The following is a 24,163-nucleotide window of genomic DNA, read 5'->3' as shown; positions in this document are numbered from 1 at the left end:
CTACCCCTACTCTCTGCATTTGCCACGGGGAGGCTGGGATGCTGAGCAAACCCATCAGGGATGGGAGGTCAGCATGACCATCACACATGTGCAATTCATGTCCTCATTCACCCCAGAGCTCTGGGGGCACTCTGCCTGCCGGTTCCCCAGGCCTGGACACTCGTGCTGGCTGTGGGGACCCTGCAGCAGGCAGCCTCACAGCAAGCCCTGTTAAGAGTGGGTCATCAGAAATGAAATCAAGGGGTACTTGATGGCCACGTGGAAGCATCTTTGTGGGAGACAACCACTGTGGCTGGAGAGCTCTTGAATCCAGCAGGGAGAGAAGAACTGGGAGCAACAGGCAGAAGCTGTAGCCAGAAATGTTCAAATGAGAAATAAGGGTTTTAGCAGGGCAGCTGATTAGCCACTCAAAGCAGCTCGAATGGTGTGGGTTCCTGTGGCTCCTGCTTTCTCCCCGCGTGTCTCTCTTGGTGTCTCCTGTTGCCTCTCCTGGTGGCTGCAGCCCCAGGTTCCATACTGGAGCACCTGCAAACCTGCTCCACTGAGGTGACCTGGCAGCCTTGTGCCCTGCCAGTGCTCTCCCAGTCCCAGCCGCAGCTACTTTCTGCATCCAGAGACACACAGAGAGCTCTGTGCCCATCGCCACAGCAGCCGCACAGGAGAAATGTGTCAGGGAAGGCAGGTTTGCGGGCTAAGTGCCATCCTGCCCCAGGCGTCCAGTAGCTACAAGATTTCGGGCAGGTCAGTGCCTCGCACGACCCGAGATGGGCCTTCCTCCCAGTTCAGACTGGCTGCCGGGGCACAGCCCCTCCCGGGCTCCCTGCAGAGGGAGGTGGGTGACCGCAGGGTGGGTGCTGAGCCCTCGGGGCGCAGCTCGGTGTTGCGCTACCGGGGCTGCCCGGCTCCCCCCCGCGCCCGCAGCTGCACCGCTCCGGGGGGCGCCCCCCGCCGCACCTAGGCTAGGGCCGGTCCCTGGCTCTGCTGGCCCCGTCGCCCCAGCTGCCCACGCAGGAGGTGGGGAGCCGTGCCCCGCCGTGCCCCGAGTGCCGCCCACCCCCCAGCGCCCACGGGGTGACCGCGGGGGTGCAGCTCCTCTCCCGCGAGCCGGGACCCCCCGCGGCCAGCCAGCTCCCTCGCCGCGGCTCCAGCCACCCGGGAAGCGTCGCCCCGGAGCCCCCGTTCCCACTTCCAGCCCCGGCGGGGTCAGGGCCCGGGGCGCTGCCCCCCGGCGGGTGCCCCCGCAGCATCCCAGCCGGAGCCGCCGCGGCGATACGGGCAGTAAATCAGGGCGGCGCGGCCCCACCTCCGCGCTCTCCATTGGCAGCGGCGCCCCTCACCGCGCTCATTGGCCTGCCGCCGCCGCCCGGCCATACATAAGGCGCCGCTCGGCCGGGCCGGCCCCGTCGGAAGCCGGGGAGCGGCGGAGCCGGAGGCGGGCGGCACGGCGGGCGGCGAGGCAGGCGCTGCGGGATGCGCTCCCGCCGGCGCGGGGGCGCCGGGCAGCCCCCCTGGCCCGTGAGTAGGGGCCGCTTTGCTGCTCCGCGAAGTTTTCTGGGGCGGGGAGGGGGCAGCGTGTCAACTCCGGCACGGTCACCGGCCCGGAGAGAAGTTGGTGGCGGGTGGAGCGGGACCGCAGGCACGCAGCCCGCCCCCGCAGCGCAGAGGTGTGGGATGAAGTATGGGATGGGGACGGGGAGGGAAAGATGCTGGGATGGGGGGGACGGGGCTCGGGAGGATGGAGCGGGGCAGGGGCGTCAGGATGGCGAGAGGCAAGGGACAGCGCCTCTTCTACAGGCACTTGTGCTTGGTGGTGGCTGAGCCCGTGGAGGGGCTGGGGGCTGTGGAGGAGAGGGGTCCAGCCGTATATTTGCCTGCATGGTAAGGGGTTAGCCGTGTGCTGGTGGCTCTTGAGCCCCCCAAGGACCTGGTGTCCCTTGGGGCTGGGCTCAGAGGCTAAGGTGGCTGCTCATCTCCACACTGCATTAGCTGCTGCTGGCTGAGCCCCAGCGTGCTGGGTCTGCCCCTGAGGAGTCCTGCATGGGAGGGGACAGGGACAGTCCAGCTGGCAGCTGGGGGCTCCGGGCCTGTCAGAAGCATCCATGACAGGTTGCATGCACAGGCCAGGGTCTGTGAGAGGGACGTGGGAGGGAGCAGCGCTGAGCCCATGGCAGCAGTGAGCAGCCAGAGCAGTGGGACCAGGGCTTAAGGGCTTTGGCCGGAGCAGAGGCACTGCAGGGGCTGAGGTGCTGTGGAGGGGGCACTGCTGGCATCCCTGAGCAGCTCAGCTGCTACAAGAGAGGGACTACTGGGTCTGTGGGACATCTCCTGTCTGTCCTCTGCCCTGGCAGGCATGGCTGTGGCAGCCTGGGAATGGCAGGAACAGAAATATGATATTACTGGGGCACATGCAGCGTGATGTCATGGGGTGCTGTGATGTCACCATGTTGTCACTGCTTTGGGGTGTGATGAGGCCCCTGCTGCATGATGTTCTGCAATGTCGTAGCGGTGCTGGAGGTGACTGCGGCCTGGGATGGGATGTCACTGCAGTGGTGGAGCATGACATCACTGGGGTGCGTGGTGCGGTGGGCAGCAATGTCATGGTGGCATGCTGGATGGGGTGGCTGTGCAGACTGCCAGCTCCTACTGTCCCTATGATGTGGGCCAAGGGCAGGTGATATGCATGCGGGTATGTGAGGAGCCCTGGGGACAGCATCTTACCACCTGTGGCGAGGGGTCTGGGGCACAACCACTTGCCGACCCCACGGCTCCCTTCCCAGTCCCTTCTGTGCAGGACATTGCCAGCCACAGCCATGCATAGGGACAGATGAGCCTTACACGCTGCATCCCTGCCATGAGGCCAGCACTCTGTGTGGGTGCCTGTGGTACCCCCAGCCTTGCTTCCATCCCCCTGCTGCCTCTATTCCTGCCAGGCACCTCGGCTTTGTGTCACCAGGCTCAGCCGTGCTGAGCAGGCATTCTGGAGTGACCACAGGTCCTGGGGTGACCTTGCCACCAGATGCCACAACACAAGACAGGATGTGGCTCTGCTGGGACAAGACAGGCTGAGCTCTGCCCTGCATACAAGCAGGACTCCATAGCTTCAAGCCTCAGGCAGAGCTTCACGCCAGGGCCTCAGTGCCATCAGCAGCACACTGGGAACCATGAGGCTTTTCCCTTTCTGCCATGTGGAGCCTGAGTCTCCCTACCTTCCTCTTCCCAAAATGGCCTGGCTACAGGCCATGCATCCCTTCCCCATGGCACCAAGCACCGGATTCACTGGGAAAAGCCTTTCATCTCCAATCAGGAACATTGTTTCCTCCTGGAAAGGCTCCATCCAGCCTGGAGGGATTTTGGCTGCAGCTGGATGGGGTGGGGGGAGTACCTGGGGAGCAAGCCAAGCTGTAGGAAGTGGGAGCTGGAGGGGCCACAGCAGGGAGAGCTCTGCCAGTGGCTTGGGGACAGCCACCCATCACCTGGCTGGGGCTGAGGGGGCATTGCTCTGTATCAGCAGGGTGCCCACGTGACAGTCCTGCACCCATAAGCCCACATGTGGATGAGTTCCCCATGCTTACTTGGGTAAGCACAGTGTGGGGCTGTGGCAAAGATTTCCCCTCCCTCACTGCCTGGTACTGCAGAGTGTCACCCAGGGACTGTCCCATTCCTGCATAACCCGATGAAACCCTGCCCCCATCACATGTGCCTTGCATAGGGCACCTGCACCAGGGAAGGTCCCAGGCTGCTGCTCCTGGAGAGATGCTCCAGACAAGAAGGCAAGGCAGTGGGATTCAAGGTTTCCTCTGCAGCTGGAAACTACTTGGTTTTGGCAGGGGAATCCTGGCTCCCCAGAGACCCCAGGACCATTCCCATCCCCGAGGGTGGCAGCAGTGGGCTGTTCCCTGCAGCCCCTTGGGTCTGCCAGGATCTAAGCCTTGGGCATCTCCCCCTCCCCATGCTGGGCACATGTGGCACCCTGCAGCTGCCACAGCTTCCTTTGCTTGCTGGTGGGGTCTGCAGTATGGGGACCAGCTGGCAGTAGGGCCGTTTGTCCCTGTCCCCCTGATAGTACTGGGAGGGCAGCCCTGTCCAGGGGATGGCGCAGGCTCATGAACCAGTGTCCCCTGCGTTGGTGACTGGGTACCCCAGCCATCCCTCCATTCTGCGAGAGCAGGACAGCCTGGTTTTGCTCCCAGCTGGAGCACTGTCACATGTATTTGTGCCCATAGTATGGGGGGGCACAGCTCACTGGAGGGGATTGCCTGGCCTGAGGTGAGGGCTGGCTGTCCTGTCCTGAGTGCCACCTTACTTGTCACCCATGCTACAGCCAGATCAGAGCCAACTCCAAAATCTCTGCAGCCTTGCCAGCAGTGCTGGCAGACACTGTCCTCCGCAGTCCAGGTTAATTGAGCTTCTCCTCCCAGTCTCCTGTTCCTCGCTGCATCCCTGTGCAGAAACCATCCCTGATCAGTCAGAGTAGGGAAACTGAGGCACACAGGAGTCAACTGGCAGGGTATTCCCACTTTCTACCTGTGGCCTTCCCCAGCTCTGGAACACCAGCTGGACAGGCGACAAGCTTCCCAGCCCAGCGACTGCCTACTTCCTCTGGCTTTGCCAAGGGAGCAGTGATTGGCATTGTGACTTGCCAGGATCTTGGGTGCCAGCAGCCCCTTGGGGCAGGGCGAGCTGGGGCTGAGCCCAGCTTTGTCAGCACTCTGCAGCCCTCCTGCTGCCTCCCCAGTCCCTCCCATGGGAAGGGCTCCCAAGGTCCCACTCCTGCTCAGCTGCAGCTCCCAGCTCACTGGAGTACGGTCCTGTCCCAGGGAAGCCCAGAGGGTGAGCTGCATCCAGGAGGATGCATGGGGATGCCTGGGCTGTGGTAGTGCCCAAGGGTCAAGGGCCTGCTGGTGTGGCACAGGCTGGGGTGGGTGACAAGAAGTGGAAAGAGTGTCTCCTGTGCAAGGGTGGTGGTGGTGGTGCTTCAGTGCTGGGGAGCAGGGTCTTCTCCTGGAGCTGATGGGCTGCAGGTCTCTCCCAGGTGCCCAGGATGCTGGTGCTGTGCCTGCTGTCCCTGGCCTGGCTCAGTGAGAGCTCCCAGCGCAGTGAGCCCATGTTCATGGCTGTCACCCACCGCCTCCTACCACCTGACTATGACAGCAACCCTACACAACTCAACTATGGTGTGGCAGTCACTGACCTGGATGCTGATGGCAACTTTGAGATCGTGGTGGCAGGGTGAGTGGAGCACCCAGTGCCTTGGGGACAGCAGGACCTGGTGGCCCTGCAGGGACAGGAGCTGCTTGCCCCTCCATGGGCGTCTGGCTGGATGGGAGGTTGTGCTCAGGGGTGGTGGGATGGGGGTCTGTGTACACCCACATAGGGTGTTGGTGCTACTTGAGTGCCTGTGTGGGATGATGTGGCTGACTCTGTCCTGGCCCTGAGGAGCAGTGGCAGCTTCCCAGAAGCTGAGATTCGTGCAGTGCAGATCCAGTGTGTCCCCCAGCCAGCTCAGCTCCACTGATGGGACTCGGCAGTCTCCAGAAGTTCAGTTAATTGGCTGGAGGCTTTTTATAGCCCTTTATTGGAGTGATGGCTTGGAAAGGCTGGCAGGAGCTGGGGAGGCAGGGAGCTGTGTACTGTGCTGCTGGCACCTGAGTGGGGCTGGACACAGAGCAGCTGCTGCCAGAGGGTTCTGCCCTGGCTGGAGACAGTGGTGACCACAGTGCAGGCTCTGTGTGCATGGATGTGGCTGTGAGCCACCAGTGCAGCGTGTCTGTGTACACACCACAGTGCTTACCCCTGAAGGAGGCTTGCACACACAGGTGCGCTCAGCGGGAGGCAGCCCCTCACTCCCGTGGATCCCATCTGATGGGACTGTGGGAGCTGGGGGTACCACGGTGGCAGTTTGAGTCTGGCCTTGCTGCTGCTTTGAGCATCACCCTGAGGCAGCAAACCAGGGGCAGCACTAGGGACCCTGGCGGGGCCTGGGCCACCACTCCCAGCTGGGCTGAGCCAGGCAGCTAGTCGGGGTTTTGTAAGCAGCCGCGGTGCCCGTTGTATAACTTGTTTACTAGTGCACTGGGCAGGAGTGGGCAGGGAGCCGGTGGGGTGCACCATGCTGAGAGGATTTGCCTTGTGTGCCAGTTTCCCTGCCCTGGAAAGAAAAGGGCTGCAAGCAGGGACCTGCACTCCATCTTGCCCCACTGGTGCCTGGACCCACCCCTGTCCTGGCACTGCCCTGGGGTACCCAGGCCAGGTAAATGTGAGATGCCAGTGTTGGGCTGGAACAGGTCTAGCTGAGCCCTCCCCATTGACACCCAGGAGCCAGCCCCACATTTGCGTGCTGATGGCAACCCAGGTTCACCGGCCTCCCTGAAACACACAGATGTCTGCTGTGCCCATCATGGGGAAAAGCCAGTGTCACACCTGGTGTCCTCCTAGGGATAGGATGGGAGCTTTCCTCCTGTCCCCAAGCCTCAGGGAGCCATTGCCCCTGCTCACACCCACAGGTACAATGGCCCCAACCTGGTGCTCAAGTATGACAAGGTGCGGGGACGGCTGGTGAATGTGGCGGAGGATGAGCGGGACTCCCCGTACTATGCACTGCGGGACCGGCAGGGCAATGCCATTGGTGTGACAGCCTGCGACATCGATGGGGATGGCCGCGAGGAGATCTACTTTCTCAACACCAACAATGCCTTCTCTGGTGAGCCCTGCAGGAAGCGGTGTCCTGAGCCCTGGGTGTGGGGGGAGCTCCCAGCACGGCCGCCCGTGACCTTCGGCGCGTGAGGGATGTGTGCGGGCTGGAGTTAATTTCTCAGTTGAGTGGCTCCATTGATTGATGGCAGTGCAGGCGGGACACCGAGCCCAACCAGCCGCCAAGTCAGCACTTCCAGCTGCCCACTGCCCTCCCAGCAGCACCCAGAGTGGGACAGCAGCTTCCCCCCTGACCCCTGGGGCTGGCCTACCACAGGCATCCTGTGCTGCAAATCCCAGCTGTGCCCCACAGCAGCTGTACCCCTCTGTGCCATGGCTATCCTGGGCCTGCTGGACTAAGACAGGTCTAATCCTGCCCTGCCGGTGCTGTCCCAGTTTCTGGGATGCCTGTTGTGGGGAGATGTGCATACCCCAGCCTGACACTGGGCATCCCTGGAGCTCCCTCGGTTGGTGCTCTAGCCCAGCTTTGCCGTGTCCCTGTCCCACAGCCCTGACCTCCAGGCAGCAGATCTGTCTTCCTGATGCTCCTAATTACCCAAGCTGGCGGTGGCTGCCGGCACACCTGTCTCTAAATCAAGTGCAGCTTGCTGCCTGTGCTAGGCACAGAATCTATCTTTTTTTTTTTTACCTTCTTGGGTATGATCTACAGGGCTGTGCCCCATTGAGACACATTTTACCTTAATGATTTGATTCTTCTGTGTGTCTCCTAGTGGCCCTTAAGGGTCACAGGGGCTCTCATAGTGGCAGCCTGGCCCTGTGCCACTGCTGGGGGCTGTGGGAGACAGAGCAGAGGTTTGGGATGCTCCAGGAAAGGGTACCTTTTCCACAGCCTCCCCTTGCCGCAGGGCACCCTCCTCAGGAGGAGGCGGGATGCTGCAGCCCCCTGACCCATGCCCCCTCCAGGCATGGCTACTTACACGGACAAGCTCTTCAAGCTCCGCGATGGGCGCTGGGAGGACCTCCTGAGTGACGAGGTGAACCGGGATGTGGCCAGCCGCTTTGCCGGGCGCTCTGTTGCCTGTGTGGACCGGACGGTGAGCAGGCAGGGCACAGCAGGCAGGGGGCATCTCCCCTTCCCACCCCCTTTGCCCCTCCAGCCCTCCCCCACACGATCCTGGGGACCTCTCCCCTCATCTGGGCATCAGCCCCACCCCACCCGGCACTGGGGCCAGGGGTGCCCCCCAGCAGCCCATGACTGTCGGGGCTGGCAGCCCCTACAGCCATGGGGACTGTGGGCACCTGTCCACACGGTTGCCACCAGCTGATAAACGTGCCTGTCAAGGTGATTTATGTTCCTGTCACCTGCTCTTTCTTCTTCCTCCTCCTCCAGTGGTTTGTTTTCAAACGATTATCACTAAATCAGGGTCTAGCTGCCGCACAGGACAAGGGAGGCAGTGGGGGTGAGGGGGAACCTGGCACAGTAGGGTTGCCCGTGCTGGCACTGTGAGCCTGGGGACCACAGAGCTCCTGGAGGCAATGGGGCACATCCCCACTTCGAGGATGCTTTTCACCATGGATTTTGCAAAGCTCTTGCTCAGTACATGGCAGTGGTGCCTAGTCCCACGGAGCCATGAGAGCATCCAGCCCCACAGCAGGATTCCTGCGGTCCCAGAGGAGATGCATTTTGGGCGGGTGGGTGCTGAGGAGATGCTGCGGCTGCAGGGCTCCGGCAGGTACTCCATCTACATCGCCAACTACGCCAGCGGTAACGTGGGCCCTCACGCTCTGATCGAGATGGACGTGGCCGCCAGTGACCCTGCCCGTGGCGTCGTGGTGCTGGTGGACGTGGCCGCCCAGGCTGGCGTCAGCAAGTACACAGGTACCAGCGGCTGCGGCGCCGCCGAGGGGACGGGGCAGCGCGGCGCGACCGTCCCCGCGTTAGGCTGCCTGACTGCCCCATCTAGTGGCAGCCCCACGGCCCGTGGAAGCCACCCGGGCCACGGGACGCCCGACTACACGGTCACCGGGGATGGTCCCTCCGGAGCCCCCGCAGGGCGGCCGGCAGCGTGCCAGCCTGCGCCCCACGCTGCCCGGCCGTCGCCGTGCCCCGTCTCACCAGCGGTAAATTGTCACTAATTAGGAGTGTTGTCACCATGGTGATGGCAGCCATTAAGGTTGGGAGTGACACAAGCGGCTGCCAGGCCCAATTAGTGCCTCACGAGAGGGACTAAAGGTGGGAGGTGGGAGAGGAGGGGACGCCGGGGGTCCTAGTGCTGCCCACCTGGTGCTCTTGAGGGGGCGTGGGGGTCAAAAACTCCACTGGGGCAGGGTACCAGCTGGCCCCTCACCCTGGGGCTCCTGTCCCCAGGGGGTCGTGGGGTGGCCGTGGGCCCCATCCTGAGCGACAGCGCCTCCGACATATTCTGTGGTAATGAGAACAGCCCCAATTTCCTCTTCCACAACTTGGGGGATGGGACGTATCAGGATGTAGCAGCTGCTGTGGGTGAGTAGGGGGAGCACCCAGGCATTGGGGACCTCAGGGCAGGGCTGGCTTTGCCTGCCCCTGTCTGCACGGGCTGATTGAGTGCAGGGTGGGGGGATAGCCCTGGGGGCCCGGAGGCAGATCAGGGCATCTGTCAGCATGGGGGTACAGCCCTGTGTGGGGAGAACCTGTCTGGGGACTGTGGGGCGCATCCCGGGGAGATGTAGGCAGGGAGGAGGTTCTGTCTCCCCCGTCCCCTTGTGGCTCCCCAGGGCTGGATGACCCCTACCAGCATGGACGTGGCGTGGCACTGGCTGACTTCAACCGTGATGGCCGGGTGGACATTGTCTATGGCAACTGGAACGGGCCACACCGCCTCTACCTGCAGAGCGGGGGTCCCGGGCGTGTCCGATTCCGGGTGAGGGCTGGGACCATGCCACCCCACCCCTCTGCTGGCTTTGACACTGAGTCTCCTTGGCCAAAGGGGCCATCTTCACCCTGATGTGGCTTTGAGCCTCAATTCCCATCAAGAAGAGGACTCAAAGTGGGACCGGGTGTCCTGCTCCCTGTGCCCATTGTCACCCCATGCCCATCCCTTACACAGGACATCGCCACCCCCAAGTTCTCCATGCCATCCCCAGTCCGCACTGTCATCGCAGCAGACTTCGACAACGATCAGGAGCTGGAGGTTTTCTTCAACAACATTGCTTACCGCGGCTCCTCTGCCAACCGCCTATTCCGGTAGGAGCCTGGCAGGTACTGGAGAGCCAGGACAGCCTCCACGCCGCGGGGGGAGGGGGGCTGAGCAGCCCTCATGGTGCACCCAGGCTCACGGGGTTCCTCTCCAGCAGTGCCACTGCTCAGGCTCAACTAATAAAAGGCACCGTGACTGAACCTTTCCCGGTGTCATTACCAGCCACTGCGATCGTGCCTGCAGCAGCCCCTGGGGTCCCTGGCACTGCTGATTAGTGGTGATATGGAAGCTTGTTTGTGGCTTCTGTTAATTGTGCGAGTGAATTCCTCATTACTGCTGTGTGGCATCTCCTCACCTGGCATGTGGGGCAGTGGGAGCTGGTTGTCCACCCAGTGCTGGCACCCACAGATGGGTGGAGAGCAGTGGCTTGGCAGGGAGCCCCTGGGGAGGGTCTCTGGTCCCAGAGAGATGCAGCAGTGTTTGGAGATGGTGTTGCTGCTCTGCTATTCAGACCCACAAAAGCCAGTCTCTCATGACATCCCTGTCACCCCTGAATGGGGAGGGGACGTGAGGTGCTAACAGGCAGGGGCCAGTCCAATCCCCCAGCCACTATGGACAGCCACTGGGGCTGTCACCTCTTCTACCATGCTGCTACAGGAGGGGATAAGCCCTTCCTGAGAAGGGGCTGCAGGGGCTGGCATTGATGCCCTTGTCTGTGCTCGGCAGGCTCATCCGCAGGGAGCACTCAGACCCCATTGTGGAAGAGCTGAATCCAGGAGATGCGCTGGAGCCAGAGGGACGGGGCACAGGTGTGTGTCCCTGGCCATGGGGGCCTATGCTGGGGTGCACCACAGCATCAGCTGGCACCCTCTATGCCTGAGGATGCTGCATGCCTGGCTGAGTCACCTGCCTGCTCCCCATCAGCATGTTGGAGCCCCTGTCACCCAGGAGCAGCTCCATGCTTTCTCCCTCCACCCATACCCAGTGAACAGTGCTGTCTCCAGTTGTTACACAGGGTGTAGCTCTATATTTGGGAGGGGGCCAGGCAGCCTTCTGTGTCTTACAGTCTCCTGGGCACTGCCTGTCCCCTCCACTGCTCAGGGAGCTGACCCACCTAATTGCAGGGTGTCACCCATGCATGGACCCTTATTCCTACCTGGAGTCACCCCTTCTTATCTATTGCCCCTGCGTTGCTGGGATTGCAGCTGCCACCTGTGGGAGCCCACACTGGCAGCAGGGTGTAGCACTGGGAGACATGGGGTCAGCTGCAGACATGACATGATCCTGTCCTTGCAGGAGGTGCAGTGACAGATTTTGACGGTGATGGGATGTTGGACCTCATCCTGTCTCACGGAGAGTCCATGGCACAACCGATCTCAATCTTCAAGGGCACCCAGGTGAGTCAAGTAGAGGGTCCTCATGTTGTCCCTGTCCGTTCTGCCTCTCCTTACTCAGCATCCCTGCTCCCTTCTCCCTTGCAGGGCACCAGCAACAACTGGCTGCGTGTCATCCCCCGCACCCGCTTCGGGGCCTTTGCACGAGGAGCCAAAGTGGTGCTGTTCACGCGGCGCAGCGGGGCCCACCTGCGCATCATTGACGGTGGATCAGGGTACCTCTGTGAGATGGAGCCTGTGGCGCACTTTGGACTGGGTGAGCTGTGGGAGAGGCAAAGAGCTGCCTGTCCCCCCTGGGCAGGGGCCATGTCTGCTGCCCTGGTGCCATGCAGCACAGCAATCATTCACACCCATCACACTGGCCATGGTGGTCTCTGGAGGAGACTGCAGGTAGGGTGCACAGCCACCGCAGCCCTGCTTCGAGGGGCCACTGCCCTCTTCCCCACCCCCTGCCTGCTGCTTTGCCCAGGCACCAGGGCTTTCTCTGCCCATTAACCTTCCACTGCCTCAGCACGGCTGGTAGCCAAGCCTGCAGGGGTGTCCCTGCCTGCTGGCAGGCCATCCCATTGTCCCTGCATGCACCCCTCCTCTAGCTACATCCCCTTGCATGGGCTGTTAGCATGGTCACCTGGGGCTGGGCTCAGGGAACAAGGGGAGGCTTTGCCCCCTCTGTCTCTACCACGCCCCTGGCCTCCTTTCAGCCCCTGCCTGCCCCGGAGACCCCCCCCCTGATGAGCTGCCCACCTGCAGGGCACGATGAAGCCAGCAGCTTGGAGGTGACCTGGCCGGATGGCCGTGTTGTGGCACGAGCTGTGGCCAGCAGCGAGACAAACTCTGTCTTGGAGATCCCCTATCCCTTGGATGTGGAGGAGCAGCTCATGCCTGCCCCGCTGGAGGTGAGGGCCAGGTGTGGGTGCAGGGCAGGAGGCTTTGGGGGCAGAAACAAGGGGCTGGGCTCTGTGGGCTCAGTGGCTCCCAGGGCTGATTTCTCCCCATCCCAGTGGTCTCTGCTTTTCCCCAAATGCAGTGCGGGCAGGGATTCTCCCAGCACAAGAACGGACGCTGTGTAGGTGAGTAGCTGCTGGGGGTGCAGGCGTGCCTGCACCTGGGGTGCTGCAGCGTGGCCCCACGGCAAGCATGAGGGCAGCACCCTGCTACAGGGAGGTGGCAGCTGGGGAGGTGGTTGGGCACATAAGGCAGGGCTGCTGCATGGCTCAGTGCAGGGTACGGCTGCCTGCCTGGGACTGGGGGCAGAGCACGGCTCTAGAGGGGGACTGTGGTGTTGTGGGGAGCGCTGTTCCGGGGGCGGGAGGCATAGCTGGCGTGTGGCAGGGTGGGCATTGCACTAGAGCCACAAGTGATGGAGGGGCAGCAGGGATGTGGCAACATGGCCATGTTGTGAGCCTTCTGGGCAGTCATGGCTCGTGTGTGGCTACCTGTTAGGGGAGTCATCTAGCACATGCAGGGGAAACTGGAGGGGCCATGGCCAGTAGCCTCAAGCTCCCAGCCCACCTTTCTCACACCAAGTCCCCTCTGCTTGCAGATACGGACGAGTGCACAGAGTTCCCCTTTGTCTGCCCCCGAGACAAGCCCATCTGCATCAACACCTATGGCGGGTACCGCTGCCGCAGCAACAAGCGCTGCAGCCGGGGCTTCGAGCCCAATGAGGATGGCACAGCTTGCGTGGGTGAGTGATGGCTGGGATGCCCTGAGCCCATGCCACTGTAGCCTGGCCAATCCAGTGGGCGACAGCCCCAAAGCGCTGCCTTGGGATGCTGTTGCACCCCTGCCAAAGGCCTGGCCGCATCCTGCAACCTGCTGGGTGGCTAACCAGCTACCTCCACCCTGGCTCTGTGTTTGTTCATCCTGTGCCTCCTGCTGAACCACCACTGACTCCCCTTCTTTCTTTCTCTTTCTCTCTTGCTCCTTCTTTCCTTCTCTGTGCAGCTCAAGTGGCCTTTTTTGGGGGATATCCCTCCGCCGGGAGCTGGCACGGGCTCCCCCACAGTACCCTCCTCCCTCTAGTCCTCGGACTCTGCCTTTGCCTCTATGCACTTTAACCCTTGCCCGTAACACGCCAGAGCAGCCTTGGCGGAAGGACCGGCCAGCCTCTGCCTGTCTCTTTTTCTCTCTCTTTCCCTCCATGTTGAACTGCCCTGGAAGTGCCAGCTGTGCCCTACGGGGGTGGCCTGCAATGGGACAGGCACGGAGCCCAGCTGCCCCTTGCATCGTGTCTGGGAAAGCAGCCCCGGGGCAGTGCCCCTTCGCCAGCACCTCCCCGCCCCAGTGCTGCTCCTGCCACACCGGTGCCTCCCGGGTGGTCGCTTGCTCCGTCGCCTTGACGTACCATGTGCCTGCTGGTTTGGCCTGCGACGTGTGTGCTTCACCTGCCCACTCCTCAGTGAGGGAGACCCCCCTCCCCAGCCCTGGCAGAGGAGGGTCCCCCCAGCCCTGCAGAGGAAGGACCCTCCTGGTCTGTTTTTTTTAACGTATTGACCCCACTGTTTGGAGTCAAACCCTGCTCAGTCTTCCAGACCCTCTCCCAGAGAACTCCCCCAATAAACTATATCCTGTCTATTAGCCCAGCCTGCTGAGCTGTGCAGGGCAGGGCTGTGCCCATGCTTCTGCCTGGGCTGCATGGGTAGGGGGCTTGGGGGTGGGGAGCATGGCCAGGAGCTAGCTGGAGGGTGCATGGTGGCCCTGGGCAGCTCTGCTGCTGCCCGGCCCTGCTCCCAGCCCTGGGAGCACAGCCAAATAAGCAACACTGGAGGGTCTGGGATGCAGCAGGCAGCCCTGCCCACACCACCACAACAGGTCTGTGCTGCCTTCTCCCTGCGTGCTGTAACCCCGTGCTGCTCTCTTCCCCACCACCAGACATCGACGAGTGTGCCCTGGGCTTGCACAACTGCAGCCAGCTCTGCACCAACACCCCTGGGGCACATGCCTGCCATTGCCGCCCGGGCTTCTACCCCCTTGATCCCTCTGCCAGCCAGTGCCTGGGTGAGTACCTGCAGGCAGCGGGGGTGGGCAGCCCATGGTGTCCACCCACCTGCCACTGCCATGCTGCCCTGGGAGCAGGGATGCTGATTCCTGGCATGCCCTGTTATGCTCGTAGCCCCAGCCAACACAAAACGGGGGGCAGGATGGACAGTCTGTGACTGTGCAGGACTTGGAGTGAGGAGGCACCTGCTACCCAGCAGCCTTGGGGACAAGTGTGACAGAACCACAGCTGCATGGCTGTAGGCATTAGAGATGCTTTCTGTGTCCCAGCTCCACCCAGCCCCAGAGCTGCCCCCCACGTGCCTCCTCCATACCCAGCCCTGCCCATGCCGGACGAGCCCCGTACCCTTGGCATAGGTCTGATCCTCTCCCCTTCTTTCCCAGACGTAGATGAGTGCCAGGCACAGCCTGGCCCCTGTGATCATATCTGCCACAACACCCACGGCTCCTTCCACTGCCACTGCCGCCAGGGCTTCTCCCTGGGTGCAGATGGACGCTGCCAGCGCAGCTAGCCTGCCCCAGCACAGCCATGTGCCCTCTGCTTACCCCAGCCCTGGGCCAGTTGTGCCCAGTGCCAACTGAATAAACCCTTTCCTGCACTGGTTTCCCTGTGAGTCCCTGTCACTGGGGACATGTGACTGCTACACAGGTCTGTCCCTGTGTTCCACGTGGACTGTCCCATACCTCCCCCTTATTTCCTCCAGGCTCCCACTCCTTGTGGGACTCCATGCACCCCGATGTGCTGGGGGATGCCCAGCCTGGCTGTCTTCCCAGCGTTGCCCCACTCCCTGCTCTGATACAGGAGGACAGGCAGTAAGGGATGAAGCATGGGGTTTATTGAGGAAGGTCTCCATGCAGGGGGGCCCCAGCAGGAACGGTGGGGGCAGGGTCACCCCACACACATGCTATGACCAAGCCAAAAGGAGTCCCATGGGGCAGGGTCCTCCCTCCGTGGACCCCACAAGAGAAATGCCCACTCAGTTCAGCCCTGCACCCAGGCAAGGACTTTTCTCCTTGGGGTGCTGGATGTCACAGGGACCCTCCTATTCCCCCCCATCTGACCCTGGCCCGAGAACCCCCACACCTTGCAGCCAGACCCAGGTACCCCTTGGGGTCCCCACCACAGGCCAGACTGAGAATTGCGGTGCTGGTGGCAGATGCATGCAGGACATGTGGGCAGGGGAGGGCTCAGCAGCAGGAGAGGAAGGGTACTGGTGGAGCTGCTCCACCGGGCAGCCTTCCTGCATTGGTGCACGTCATGGGGAAGAGCAGGCAGGGGGCTGCCAGAAGCCAGGTGTAGGCAGGCTCTGCTGGGAGTGCACGGGGAGCCCGGCTTGCCCATGCCACAGTTCAGCCTCCACTATGCTGAGCTATGCGGTAGCCCAGGACATGCAGCACAACGGCAGGAGCCTGCCCAGCACTGTACCTCCCTGCCCTGGGCATGGGGCTTGGGGCTCAGGATCTTTCTGGGTACAGTTGGGGATGGCACCAGGTCAGGCAGGGAACAGAAGCCAGTGTCGTGGGCAGCGCTGAGGGATGCTGCTGGCAAGGATACCACTACCAGATGGGTAAGGGCATCTATCTGGCCAGGGCTGGGGAGCAGCAATTGGTAGCATGTGGGGAAGGTCTGGGGTGAATGCATGGCACCATCGTGCAGATGAAGCAGCACCAGGGCTCTGTCAGGCACCCTGTGCAGTGGGCACGCAGCAGCTAAGCCCACCCTGCAGCACCAAGAGCGGGATGTCCCAGGGAGGGGGCGCAGCAAGGGCTGGCAGTGCCTGTAGTCATGGGGATCTGTGTGTCCCCCTTAGCACTGCCTGGGGATTTGCTGCTCCCTGATGCACGATGCACAGCACGCGGGGCACTGCCAGCTGGGACTGCCCGCGGCAGGGCAAGCTCCTTCACTTGGGGGAGGGACAGCAGTGCGGAGCACCCAGAGGGCCGTGGGAGCCCCTTGGCACCAGTTTGGCTCAGCGGAAAGCACCTAGGATACCCCAGCACCAACCCCTGCCCGCAGTGGGTCTGAGCAGGGGCAGATTCACTGCGGGGGGCACAGAGCAGAGGGGGGTGGGCAGCCCCGCTAGGCAGCCCCTGGCTTCCCCCTCCCACCCTCCCTGGGCTCAGAAGCGCGTGCTCTGGTAGTGCAGCCTGCGGAGCTCAGAGAGGCCACTGTCCCGGCAGTATGAGTCCCTGTAGGGACTCCCTGCCAGTCACCGGCCCCCTGCCCCGCCACCCCCTCCACCGCTGCTGCTGCTTGAGCTGCCACTGCTGGAGCTGCCGCTGCTGCACCGGTCCTCATAGATGGAGATCTCGATCTGGGCCCTGCTAAGGATCGTCAGTGAGACGGGCCAGCCCAATTGCCCAGCACCCACTCCCGATGTCCCCCCACTCTTTGCCCTCGTCACCCCCCCTAGCACTTTACGTCCCAGAGGATACAACCCTCATGCCACGCTCCAGGGGATCAGTGAGCAGCAGGCCCCGTGGCGCATAGATCTTCTCGTTCTGCTCCTGAATGTACTTGGAGATCTTCTTCAGGACCTGCCAGTGCACAGAGGGATACTCAGAGTGTGCCAGCACTGCTGCCTGCTCTGGCCTCCAGCCCCCCCCTGCTCCCTGTGCCATCCCTGTGCCCACCGCCAGGCCGGCAGCCATGCTTGCCCCTGAGCCCTCCCCTGGACCTCAGCACCTTCTCATAGTGTGTCTCCATGCAGAGGAAGATGAAATAGGCAGTGGCACAGGCCAGGCACCCCTCCAGGTACGAGCTGCCCCCAATCTTCTCCGCCTCAGCATAGAAGCCATTAAGGGTTTTCACGGTTTCCTCAAAGAGTTGCCGCTCAATCTAGAGCAGAAACCAGTGGCGTGAAGAGGAGTCTGGCTAGAGGCTGACCCCCTGCACCACCCTCTCCCATCCCCCGGGGAACTTGGGGAGCACTTAACCCTCACCTCCCTGCCCAGCTGCTATATCATCTCCCTGGCCCCTGCCCACCTCCCACCCATGCCAAGACCTGCTGAGCCTGCAGCCCTTCACCAGAGCTTCCCGGTCACCGAAAGCACCCAAGCCCCAGAAAACCAGGCTAGGTAGCAGTGACTGCATGCACCCAGCAGCATCAGATGACCCAGAGCCATATAACACCCTGTGGAGGCCCCGTGTCTTCAGTGTCCTCTTGCCCCTGAGCCCACAACATAGGGCACCAGCTTAGGGCACCCTGCACCATGGCAGCCTGCCAGGCTTCCTACCCGGCTCTCCAGTTCAGGGGGGAACTTCGTCTGGAACTGGCAGGTGGTCCCATCGCTGTAATCCCGCTGAACGAAGACCTTGGTGGCCAGGGATGCGCTGCGCCGCAGCTCCTGCAGGCTGTGCACCTGGGGGGCAGCAGGGGGCAGGGGGGCAACAGCTGGGGGGTGCCAGGCATCCCTGCCAGGGGCCTGGGGAGCAGTGCCATTCCCCCAGTGTCAGAGGCTGCAGGCTCACATACCCCAGGGCAGGGACCCCCCAGCGCAGGCTGTGTCATGCCGGGAGCAGAGCTCGGTGCTGGAGGTGCAAGGCCAGGGGCAAGGGGAGGATGGCAGTGAGGGGAGGGCGCCGCAGCAGCCCCCCATCGGGGTGTGGGCGAGTGCATGTGCTCCTGGGCTGGTGCCTGGCCTCGCCTGCACCGGCTGCTGCATGCATGGGTGTGTGTCCCCTGGTGGGCCACCGCCTGGGGAGGGGAGAGTCCCCTGTCCCCAGCAGCGCCCTAGCACCCAACCACCCCGGCAGCTCCCCGGCGGGAGGACGGAAGAGAGCCAGGCTGGAGCAGGGGGCCGGGCTGCAGCGGCGGCGCAGCGGGCGGCCAGGCTGCAGCGGGCGGCTGCACAAAAGGGATCGGCAGCCCCGGTGGCAGGCGCGCAGCCCAGCCCCCCAGCCCTGACACCTCACGGGTTATGGGGACACACGCCAACCCCCCGCGCTCTGGGCTGCCGGGCAGCTTTGGGGCGGGGGGGGGGGGGGGGGGGGGGTGGTGGAGAGGAGGATGGAGGGGCCAGGTTGTGCCAAAGACGAGTGTCAGACCCCTCCCTGCTCTTTCGCTTGGGTTACATGGGGCCACCGCCTGCTGTGTGTCCCATAGACCCTCTCCGTGGCCCCTGGGAGACCGACCCCCAGCCCCACAGCCACCTCTCCTCCCGGGGCACCCCACCCCAGACCCACGCCGCTCCCTGCAACAAGGGCGCCATGCACCACTCTCCCCGCCCCTCCCACCCCTCCAAGCACCCCACATACACGCTGGCCTCTCGATGCACACAGACCACGTACCCCTCCCAGCCCCCAGCCCCACATTACCCCAGTGCACCCCATGGGGACCCCAGCCCCACGCTGCCCCCCCATGCCGGCGCACCCCACGCGGACCCCTACCCCCCGCGCCCAGCCAGCCGATGGCGGCGGCCCGGGGCAGGGCAGAGCGGGGGGGCTCCGCCGCAGCCCGGCCCGGGAGATGCGCGCTGCCGGCTGGCCCCGCCGCGCCGCCGCGCACCCACCTCCGTGGCCATGGCGCGGCGTGCGGCCGGGCCGCGCCGGGCTGGGCTGTGCCGGGCCGGGGACCGGCGCTGCCACCGGGGCTGTGCGGAGCCGCGCGGGGGCTGGCGCTGTCCGCGGTGCTGCTGTGCCGGACGGCGGAGGCGGGCCCGGACGCCCCCTGTGCGCAGCCGCCCGGCCCGCCCCGAGGCGACGGGGACGGGCGCCTGCCGCTACGGGTACGGAGCCCCGGGAGGACGCGGCCCCGTTGCTGCGGACGGCGGCCCCGGAATCCGGCTGCTCCGGGGCTGGCCCCAGCGGGGGGCTGCGAGGCGGGGCCGCTGCCGTGATTGCCGGGGGTCCGGCGGGCACTGCGGGTACCGGGGCACGGCTGCCGGGGGGATGCGGCTGTAGGTCCCTGCGGGGAACTGACCGCCGAGGGGGTGCTGCTGGAGGCAACCGGGGGCCTGGGCGACCGTGGGGCTGGCCCGGTGGGACTGTGGGGAGCCCACCCTGGGGCTGGCAGCCCGCCGTGCCAGGGGCCGCCTCTGAAGCTGTTTGTTTGCAAGGGAGTTGCAGCTGGCGCTGCGCTCTGGAGCCAGTGCTGCAATCGCAGCTCGGGCAGACATCAAAGAGCGGCGCTAACGAATTCCCTGTTATCTCTGCCCGTTGACAGCTCAATTAGAGCCGGAGAAATGCCAAACAGGGGGAACAGAGGCTCTCCCGAGAGGCGGAGGAGGGGGTGCTCACAGCTGGGGCTGTGGTGAGGCGGGAGGGACGCGGTGGCCGGGCACAGGGCCCTCGCCAGGCAGGAGAGCAGCCAGCCCTTCCCTCAGCACCTGGGTGATGCTGAAGGCAGCGCGGGCCCTGCCAGCGCGTCTGCTAACACAGCACGGCCGGCTGCCTGAGGCGCAGGGGCCCTGGCCAAACAGGGGCAGCTCCAGCTCTGCGATGTGTCAGGGTTTGTGACCAAGGGACCAAAGGTCACGTGCAGGCAGGAACCTGAGTCAGAGGGTTCTTCTTCCTCCAGACACATAGCTATGGATCCCATAGCTTTCAGGGGCAACCTACTGTTCCCACGGGTCAGAGCAGCCCTGCCAGCTTACACTCTGGAGCAGTGGGGTAGTCTGCTCAGACGGTGCCACAGGGCCAAAGGACCCCCCTTGGTGTGTGGGGGTGTGTGTGTGAACTCTCCCATGTACACATGCATGGGCATGCACACACATACACAGGCATCTGTGCATGCGCTTGGATGCCCACATCCACCTGCACGCCCCATGTGCCTCCAAATGTGCGCCCAGGGGCATGTGCACACACACACTCACACACCCAAGTGTGGCCCCAGGTGCCCCCAAAACCAGGCCCTGTGTGCCGGCACCTTCCCATGCTGTGTATCACTGCCATGTCAGGGCTCGGCTGCCCGCCTGGCAGCACCCTGCCAGTTGCCATGGCAATGCTGTGCCTGCCAGCAGATGAAGTTTGCTCTCCCATGCCAGGCAAAGGACGAAGAGCAGCCGGGGAGCACAAATGTCCCTGCTCCCCCAGGGTCTGTCCATCTGCCTGCACCCTGTGGTGCTGCCCCAGGGATGTTTATTCTCTGGCTGCACCAGCCCAGCCCAGGTTCCTCACAGCTCACAACCAGCGCTCCAGCTACCTCACAAGCCACAGACCTGCTGACTGCAAGACCAGGGCATGTGTCAAGGAATGTCCTTTGGTGGGACATCTTCACCCCATCAGGGAGAGCTGCCTTCTGCCAGCCATACTACCCAGGAGCAAGCCCTGCCGCACAGTGCTCGCCATTGCTGCACAGCCCCTGGCCCTGCCTGTGGTGCCTGCAGCCTCCAGCATCTCCAGAGCCCACTGGGGCCTGCCAACCCCCCATGCAGGATCCACCATTGTAGACTTTCTAGTTTTAACCAGAGCAGGGTCACACTCTGCTGGTTTCTATGCACAGGGGACAGGCTGCTGTTGTGCCGTGCCATGCCATGGCTCCCAGTAGGGCAGGGCAGAGGCTGAAGGAGACTGGTATAGCTGACACCATCCCAGGCAGTAGGAGCAGGGGCAGCAGGGGCTCAGAGCAGCCCCAAAGTGCTGCATGGCCCTGCTGTCCCCTAGCCCTCAACACTATGCATGGTGCCTGGCAGGGTGCCTACAGCAACAGGGCTTTGGCCCTTCTGTTCCATCTGCTGAGCCCCACGGGGCTATTTTTAGGCTGCCTGGCAGTGGGGGTGGGCATCTCAGGCGCAGCTGCTGCCAGAGCTGCCTGGGTCCTCCCCTGTGTTTGGAGTGAGGGAGCTCTGAGCTGTCCTGCAGACAGACCCCACAGACCTCTTAGCGCTGCTGGCTCTTGCCGTTGCCCCCATCCATGTGGGACAGGCATGGGGCTTGCCTGGAGCCCCTACGGCCAGCCACGCAAAGCCAGCATGCCCATGTCCATCATGCTGCAGCAGCCATGTCCCAACAGTGACCCTGCTCCAGCCCCTGCACTTGGCTCCCACGCCAGGACCAGTGGGTGTCCCCAGCATGTCCCCAGGTGCTTGGCACTGTGCCTGGTCCCAGCACCCCAATCCTCCCTGCAGTCCCAGCACAGTGGCTGGGGCTGTGGAGGACAGCTGGAGCCCTGTGACCAGCCCCAGACCAACCAACCCCTGGGGTCCCATCCTGCACCCACTGTGTGCCAAGCCCCATCCCCAGCCTGTCAGGGCTGTCAGCAACCCTGGCTCTGCTTCAAAGGGGCCACGGTAGGGCCAGGACCTCGCAGCTGCTTCACATGGCACTGGGGGGGGCTTTCATTAATGGGGAGGGAGCATGAGCTCACCACACCAGCGAGGACAACAGTGACATTTGAGAGACACACAGAGACAGCAGGGCAGCTGATAACCTTTCCTGGGAGACGGCAGGTGTGTGCACCGGTACTGGAGGGCAGCATGCCACCACACTGGGAGCCACTGGAAAACAGATCCAAGTGCCCCAGCCTGTGCCTTCATGCAGGACACGGAAACTGCCCCAAACTCGGGCCCACCAGCCCTGTGGCCTGGGCACCCTGAGGATGGGCACTGCTCTGTGGCACCTGCAGCACTGCCACATCCAGCTGTGTCCATCCCAATGGGTGCTGCCAGGACACCATTGCACCTGGGACCCCCCCAGAGGCTGGGGGCAGCCCCCAGCATACCCTGCAGGGGTGCATGGTGGGGGAACACAACACTCTCCTGCAAACAAGCAAGCAGAGAGGGGATGTGGTTTTGGAGCAAGGTGCCAAGGTCTACCTTTGGCAAAGGTGCCGGCTGGGAGCCAAACCTGTGCAAGGATTGACCCCACGCCAGGAGCGGGGCTGTGCTGGCAGCAGACATGGGAGGCTTTTCCCACCTCCCCAGTGGGGCTGGGGATGAGCAGATGAGCAGCGCTGCAGAGAGCGTCCCCATGTCCCCATGCACGCTGCCATGCTGCGAGGCAATGGGGCTCTTTTCCCAGAGGTGCCCATGCCCCCTCCCTGCCCCGCAGAGAGGGGCTGGGGCCGGGGAGGGGGGGGGGCGGCAGTGAACAGGGGGTCTGTATGCAGGCTGGCAGGAGCCGGGCAGGGCCAGGAGCTGCCGGGGGGGGCTGGGAGGGCGCCAGGGCAGCCTCTGTCCCGCAGCTGGGCCGGGAGCACTGCCAGATGCATTCCTGGGGCTGCCAGGGCCAGCCGGGAGCGTGTGTGGGCGCAGGGCAAGTGCACGGCCACCACTGCCCTTGCCCTCTGCCAGACCTACCGGTCCCATGCCCCGGGACCAACTCGGCCCCACAGTGCCCCCAGACGTGCCCCAACTTCCCTCGGCCACCCCCAGGCAGGGCCACCCCCGCAGAGACGTGCTGTCAGCCCTGCATTGCCCCCCATGTCAGGCACTGCCAGACAGCCCAGAACACGTGTCCCTGCACGGCCAGCCCCAGTGTGCTGTCCCCTCCCGAGGGTCCCTGCTCCACGGTGGGTGCAGCCCACGCCTGGCACTGATGCAGCCTGGGAGTCAGGAGTCCCAGGGGCCTGGGATGGGGCTGGGAGAGGGAGGACAAGAGGACAGGGAGAATGGGAGGGAGCCCACCCAGCCCTCTCAGCCCACCCAGGCCCAGGGAATGTGTCTCTGCCCACAGAAACAAGGTCGGCAGCATCCAAAGCTGAGGTGGGAGAGGGAGTGGGGACACAATGGAGGAGGACAGAAAGCAGTGGCCAGGACCCTGCTCAGCATCTCATTCCCCAGAGGCCTCCTGCTCTCCTGGCTCATCTACACTGTGCTACAGCCAGGCACAAGTCCCTGGGAAGGGCCCAGAGTGGCAAGGGGGCACGCCCAGGGGATGTCATCTTACCGTGCCACCCTGGCTGGCTGTCCCCAAGGTCCCCACTGTGGAGGGGGCAGCCCCCATGGCCCTGCTTCCAGTCTTGCTGCTGTGAAAGGTAACACAGGCAGTGGCACAGCCAGCTCCTCAGAGTGACAGAGGCAAGTGTCAGTCCCCCAGCCGGCACTGGAGTAGCCTGCGCAGACAGGACACAGGGCAGAGTGCCAGCTCCAGCTGCCTTGGGGCCACCCCCTACCCCGAGGTACAGCCCAGATCTACCTCCCCTGGGACATCCCTGGTGGGAAAGGGTTAAGAAAGCAATGGGGGTGCAGCAGAGGCCCCCCAGCGCAGGGGCACAGCCTCAGCTTGGGGACAAGGCTGCCAGGGCACCTGGCAGGGCAGGAGCAGAGGATGGACAACCCTCTCCTGGGGCCAGCCCTGCTCCCTCCAGGTGGCCGTGTTGCCAGGAGGTTACTCAGTGGCTCTAATGAAGGCATCATGACAGACAGGGGCACCGGGCCAGCTGGCAGGGAGCCCCTTGCCGCCCCCCGCCCCCCCAGCCCCTTTGCCTTCATCTGGTGGGGTGCCAACTGGCACAGGGTGCTCAGCAACCCCAGCACCTTCCTGGGAGGGACGGTGTGTGCTGGGGGCTGGACCAGGCTGGGGGACAGGGCATGCTGAGAGCCAGAAACCAGTCCGTGGTCCAAAGCAGGACAGCACCAGTGCTGGCAATGCCGCAGGGACATCCCGGGGACACTGCACACCTATGAGGCAAGGTGTGCTCAGCATCCCGCACACTGGCAGCTCCATCCCACACATCTGGGCTCCCTCTGCCTCCACCTCCCCGCTCATGCTCCCAGGCCTCACCGGCCCTTTCCCAACCCAGCTCCCATGGCAATTACGTCCTGCCCTGGCCCATCCATCATGGATTAGCTATTTACTATCAGCACTTATCTCCAGGCAATCTCACTGCTGCTGTGACAGCCCAATGCCTCCAGCACCCTCCCTCCTGCTACTGGGTAGCCCCTGATAAAGGGCCACTCTATCTTATCATGCTCCCTGGCAGTTACACATTAATGGTGCCATCTCCGGGGCTTGGCCAGTGTGGGATGAGCTCAGACCACCCCCTGGCCTGCACCAAGCAT

The 24,163-nt window shown here is 63.7% G+C and overlaps 2 protein-coding genes across 4 annotated transcripts; one reads left to right on the top strand and one right to left on the bottom strand.

Annotated features, from left to right (window-relative positions):
* The first annotated feature begins 1,411 nt into the window (after positions 1-1,411).
* On the top strand, positions 1,412-14,825 carry CRTAC1 (cartilage acidic protein 1). Of its 2 annotated transcripts, XM_040606462.1 has the most exons (16): positions 1,412-1,515; positions 5,033-5,229; positions 6,504-6,700; positions 7,615-7,745; positions 8,374-8,530; positions 9,020-9,154; positions 9,406-9,551; positions 9,738-9,874; positions 10,554-10,636; positions 11,124-11,224; positions 11,309-11,477; positions 11,972-12,117; positions 12,249-12,291; positions 12,765-12,908; positions 14,096-14,221; positions 14,606-14,825. In XM_040606462.1, exons 1-16 carry the CDS (start codon positions 1,471-1,473, stop codon positions 14,731-14,733), a joined length of 2,085 nt encoding a protein of 694 aa, XP_040462396.1. In that variant the 5' UTR covers positions 1,412-1,470; the 3' UTR covers positions 14,734-14,825. The 2 variants fall into 2 exon arrangements, with proteins under 2 accessions (XP_040462396.1, XP_040462397.1); XM_040606463.1 differs by lacking the exons at positions 14,096-14,221; positions 14,606-14,825 and adding an exon at positions 13,169-13,427.
* A 217-nt stretch (positions 14,826-15,042) lies between these two features.
* GOLGA7B (golgin A7 family member B) lies at positions 15,043-23,147 on the bottom strand. 2 transcript variants are annotated; one of them, XM_040606473.1, is made up of 5 exons: positions 23,049-23,147; positions 17,459-17,584; positions 16,908-17,060; positions 16,658-16,759; positions 15,043-16,536 (listed from the first exon to the last, which is right to left on the bottom strand). In XM_040606473.1, exons 1-5 carry the CDS (start codon positions 23,103-23,105, stop codon positions 16,432-16,434), a joined length of 543 nt encoding a protein of 180 aa, XP_040462407.1. In that variant the 5' UTR covers positions 23,106-23,147; the 3' UTR covers positions 15,043-16,431. The 2 variants fall into 2 exon arrangements, with proteins under 2 accessions (XP_040462407.1, XP_040462406.1); XM_040606472.1 differs by lacking the exon at positions 23,049-23,147 and adding an exon at positions 18,734-19,071.
* Positions 23,148-24,163: the final 1,016 nt, after the last annotated feature.

This window comes from Falco naumanni, chromosome 9 (genome assembly GCF_017639655.2).
Source record: "Falco naumanni isolate bFalNau1 chromosome 9, bFalNau1.pat, whole genome shotgun sequence".
Lineage (NCBI taxonomy): Eukaryota > Metazoa > Chordata > Aves > Falconiformes > Falconidae > Falco > Falco naumanni.
The sequence above is the reverse complement of the archived record's forward strand: the minus strand, read 5'-3'. Positions and strand labels throughout refer to the sequence as shown.

Bases quoted from the DNA above. Each gene is read 5' to 3' on its own strand.
- GOLGA7B (XM_040606473.1), bottom strand. From the start codon at position 23,105: ATGGGGGCTGCCCCCTCCACAGTGGGGACCTTGGGGACAGCCAGCCAG. The intron at 17,585-23,048 runs GTAAGATGACAT...GCTGCCCCCCAG, and splicing joins CAGCCAGCCAGGGTGGCACG to GTGCACAGCCTGCAGGAGCT. The intron at 16,760-16,907 runs GTGCTGAGGTCC...GTGCACTGGCAG, and splicing joins TGGAGACACACTATGAGAAG to GTCCTGAAGAAGATCTCCAA.
- CRTAC1 (XM_040606462.1), top strand. From the start codon at position 1,471: ATGCGCTCCCGCCGGCGCGGGGGCGCCGGGCAGCCCCCCTGGCCC. The intron at 5,230-6,503 runs GTGAGTGGAGCA...TCACACCCACAG, and splicing joins TTTGAGATCGTGGTGGCAGG to GTACAATGGCCCCAACCTGG. The intron at 12,292-12,764 runs GTGAGTAGCTGC...CTCTGCTTGCAG, and splicing joins CAAGAACGGACGCTGTGTAG to ATACGGACGAGTGCACAGAG.